Here is a 3613-nt window from a genome sequence, read left to right on the forward strand (position 1 = left end):
CAGAAAATGTAAAACAGTAATAAGATATGGAATAGAACATAAAAATGAGCATGAAATTGAATTTGGGTCTGTACGAAGCAATGTAACCCGGGATTATGCTACTTTCAAAAAAGATGTTTTATTTGTATTTTTTTTTTTTGTGAAAACTCAAATAAAATTTACCAAAAAAAGAAGAAGTTGCAGGTGCTTCACTTCTGGCAGAAGTCCAGGAGCTAATTGGTAGTATTCTTTTTCAAGTGCTACATATTCTCCACAGTTTTATGCTGCATAATATTTTCTAAGGCAAGAAGAAATTTTCCTTGGAAAGGGGAAGTTCTGGAAATTAACCCTTCTGTTTCACTGGTGACTGGATGCTCTCAGATAGCTTCTTGAAGAAGAAGGAGTGATCAGGTGAGTCACTTGCTGGGAGCTGGGCAACCAAGAACAAATTCTTTATGGAAGAATCAGTCATTTAAAATGGACAATAAAGCCTGCTGCCACTTCTTAGACACTATTTTTCTGCATATTTATCTTTCATTTTAAAAGAGGCTCCCTTTGGCTACAGCCTCTCTTTTCCTTTTTGTGCAGACATGGTCATTTCTGAGGCTTTGGGACTTTAAGATGGCAAAGAGAGGTGGAGTTGGAGTATCTGAGTCAAAATAAAGAAACTTGAAACACCATGAAAACTACCTTTGAAACCTCTGGATTTAAACTCTTTACAGGATTTTATATCTCTAATAGACTCTGCCAAAATTATCTGTTCTGACCCAGCTCCCCAAACACGACAAACCCTCTGACGTGAACTCAAAAGATTCCTTTATTAGGAATGCTTGCAGCCCCGGCAAAAACTTTCTCTCACAGGCTAACAAGTCCGTCCAGCTGGAAGATGAATAGTTGTCTGTCACACTAATTCATCTCCTCCCCCCTGTCTTTTATCCCCAGAGCTAGGGTGGGGCCTTGCTAGTAGTGGTGGCTCTTCCTTCCCCAGGATCGGCCCATGGTTTTTCACTGGTCTCTTCTCTGCCTTCTGCGCAGCCGCGCATCAGGCACTGGACCCAGCTGTTCCTCCTGAGTCTGGGTTTGGGGATGTTACAACAGTCAGGTAGTGCATTCCAGGCATTGACCACTCTGTTGCTGATATCATACTTTCTGCAATCAAGTTTGGAGTGGTGTACATTAAGTTTATATCTATTGTGTGTTTTTGTATTGTTGCAGTTGAAGGTGAAAAAGTCATTAATTGGTCGTACATTAAAGCAGATTATTTTATAAACCAGTGGTCGCCAACCACAATTTTGGTGGGCCGCAGAGAAATCTCATCCCCAGAGCACCCCCACAAAGCAATTAATCCAGGCTGTGCAGAAACACAAGGCTATGCAGCCCACCCAGCTCTCAAGTTTCAGAAGTGGAGATTCCCAGTGTGGGTAAGATCCTAGTTAGGTTGGATGCAGACGGCTATAACGAGGAGGTGATGCTAAGCCCCGCCATGCAAGGGGTGATCCTGGCCATTGCTAAAGCTCACCAGACCTTTGATCGCGATGGGTCTGAAGCAGGTCTAGTCAAGGCATTCCGTGAAGAATATTCCAGGCTGTACTCCTTGTCCAGAGAGACCCCAACACCCCAGAATGACCCCCGCCGTCAACACGTCTTGGTTTACTTGCTGCAGAACGACGCCCCCAAGCAGGTGGTGGAGAGGACCCTCCTGGAGCAGTTTGCAGACAGGAACCTCAGCTATGACGAGAGGTCAATTAGCATTATGAAGGTGGCCCGAGAAAAGCTGAAAGGAATTGGCCCAGACGAGGTAGACATGGAAGAGTACAAGAAATGGCACGAAGACTACAGCTTGTTCCGCAAGGTGTCCATCTACCTCTTGACGGGGTTGGAGCTCTATCAGAAGAACCAATACTGCGAGGCTCTGACCTATCTGGTGTACGCCTACGAGACCAACACCGTCCTGCAGGCCAAAGGAGCCAGCCGGGGCGCGGACTCCTCTCTGATTGCTCTTTACAGAAGGAAATGCCTCCTGAGGCTGAACGACGCTGCGGCCGCCCTCTTCGAAAGCCACGACGGGAAGGAAGTGGACGAAGGGGTCGGGGTCTTGAATGAGCTGGTCATCCCCTGCATGCACCTGATGATGAACAACCACGTCTCCAGGGACGACCTGGACGCCATTGAAGTCATGAGGAACCGCTGGTGCGCCTACCTGGGAAAGGACGTGGGTGAGAATCTGCAGCTGAAGTTGGGCGAGTTCCTGCCCGCCTGCTGGATTGTTCCCGGAAGGAGTGGTCCTCAAGGAGCCCCCAGGATCCGCCCCAACTCGCCCTACGACCTCTGCAGCCGGTTCGCAGCCGTGATGGAGTCCATTCACAGGGCCTCGGCGGTGGCCGTGAAATAAGCGCGGCTCAAGCCCCGCAGGCCTCCTGAGCCCTCCCCCATCCCCAGGAGTGGGACCCGCTTGCCAGAGGACTCTGTGCACCCAGGATCCTGGAGGGAGAGGGGACTGCGCTGGAGGACTTCACCTTCCGCCCGAACAGCGATGCTGGGCATGTCTAGGAAAGAGGCGGTCGGTGTGGGGCTTCTCGGACAGGCCCTAGTTAGTTACATGGCCCGCGGGAATCCTCCCGCCCACTCACTCCTTACCCGGTAAACTTGCCTGCTAAATTGCTATTTTTCCTCCCCCCCGTTATCTGTTCTGCTGTGCTGGGAGATTTAGATTAGCTAGGAAGCAGGAAATGGTTGGATTTCTTGCTTTCTAGTGTTTAGATCTTCGGCTCAGCACAGCCAAACCTCCCTTAGGACTGAAGGTTTGCTTGCAAGCAAATTCAGTGCAGACTCACGGCAAGCAAATTTGAGAGACTGAGCTAGCCGATGGCAGATAGATAGATCACTGAATGATTCTGTGAGCAACTCAATCTGCCTGCTTTGCCTGATTTTGGGTAAAAGTTGCTCTTTTTTTATATAAAAAAATCAATATTTACATGCATGGTGTGTTGTTTTACATTTTGTGAGTTTGCTTGCTAGCAAATTTTATGTGACAGACTGAGTGAGCCAATGGCAGATAGATAAATCTCTGAATGAATCTGTGATTCTGTGAGCAACTCAATCTGCCTGCTTTGCCTGTTTTTGGGTAAAAGTTGCTCTTTTTTTAAATAAAAAATTCAATATTTATATAAATATTTATAATTTTACATACAAGCCATGCCCAGCCAGTCACATGACCACCAAGCCACACCCACAAATTAGACCATGCCCACAGAACCGGTTCGTGGTCCCTGGGATCTAAAATTATGAGTTTGGTGGTCCATAAGTTCCAAAAGGTTGGTGACCCCTGTTATAAACTATGCTTAAGTCAAACCGTAGGCGGTGTAGTTCTAGATTGTCCAAATTCAAAATCTCAAGTCTGGTGGTGTAGGGTATTCTGTTGCTCCACCTCCCTCCCTCCCTCCCTCCCTCCCTCCCTCTCTCTCTGCCAGCTCCATTCTCTTTTCCCCCTCAGAGCTCCCAGGTTGCCCTGATGCTGACCTTGACTCCCATGCCACCTCCCCCTCCTCTGATTCTGCTACCAGGGGGGCCGGCAGCAACAGGCCACAACATTATCTTTCTACTTTTAAAACAATTACCTAAATGGTGTTTGGTT

The 3613-nt window shown here is 47.9% G+C and overlaps 1 protein-coding gene across 1 annotated transcript; it reads left to right on the forward strand.

The window, feature by feature from the left end:
* Positions 1 to 1362: 1362 nt before the first annotated feature.
* Positions 1363 to 2553, forward strand: LOC113416865 (ubiquitin carboxyl-terminal hydrolase 28-like). Its single transcript, XM_026674976.2, has one exon. The coding sequence runs from the start codon at positions 1448 to 1450 to the stop codon at positions 2369 to 2371; it is 924 nt and encodes a 307-aa protein (XP_026530761.2). The 5' UTR covers positions 1363 to 1447; the 3' UTR covers positions 2372 to 2553.
* The last annotated feature ends 1060 nt before the right edge of the window (positions 2554 to 3613 follow it).

Source organism: Notechis scutatus, chromosome 5 (genome assembly GCF_049901735.1).
Source record: "Notechis scutatus isolate UNSWTSFEM ecotype Mainland chromosome 5, rNotScu1.2, whole genome shotgun sequence".
In the NCBI taxonomy this organism is placed as follows: domain Eukaryota; kingdom Metazoa; phylum Chordata; class Lepidosauria; order Squamata; family Elapidae; genus Notechis; species Notechis scutatus.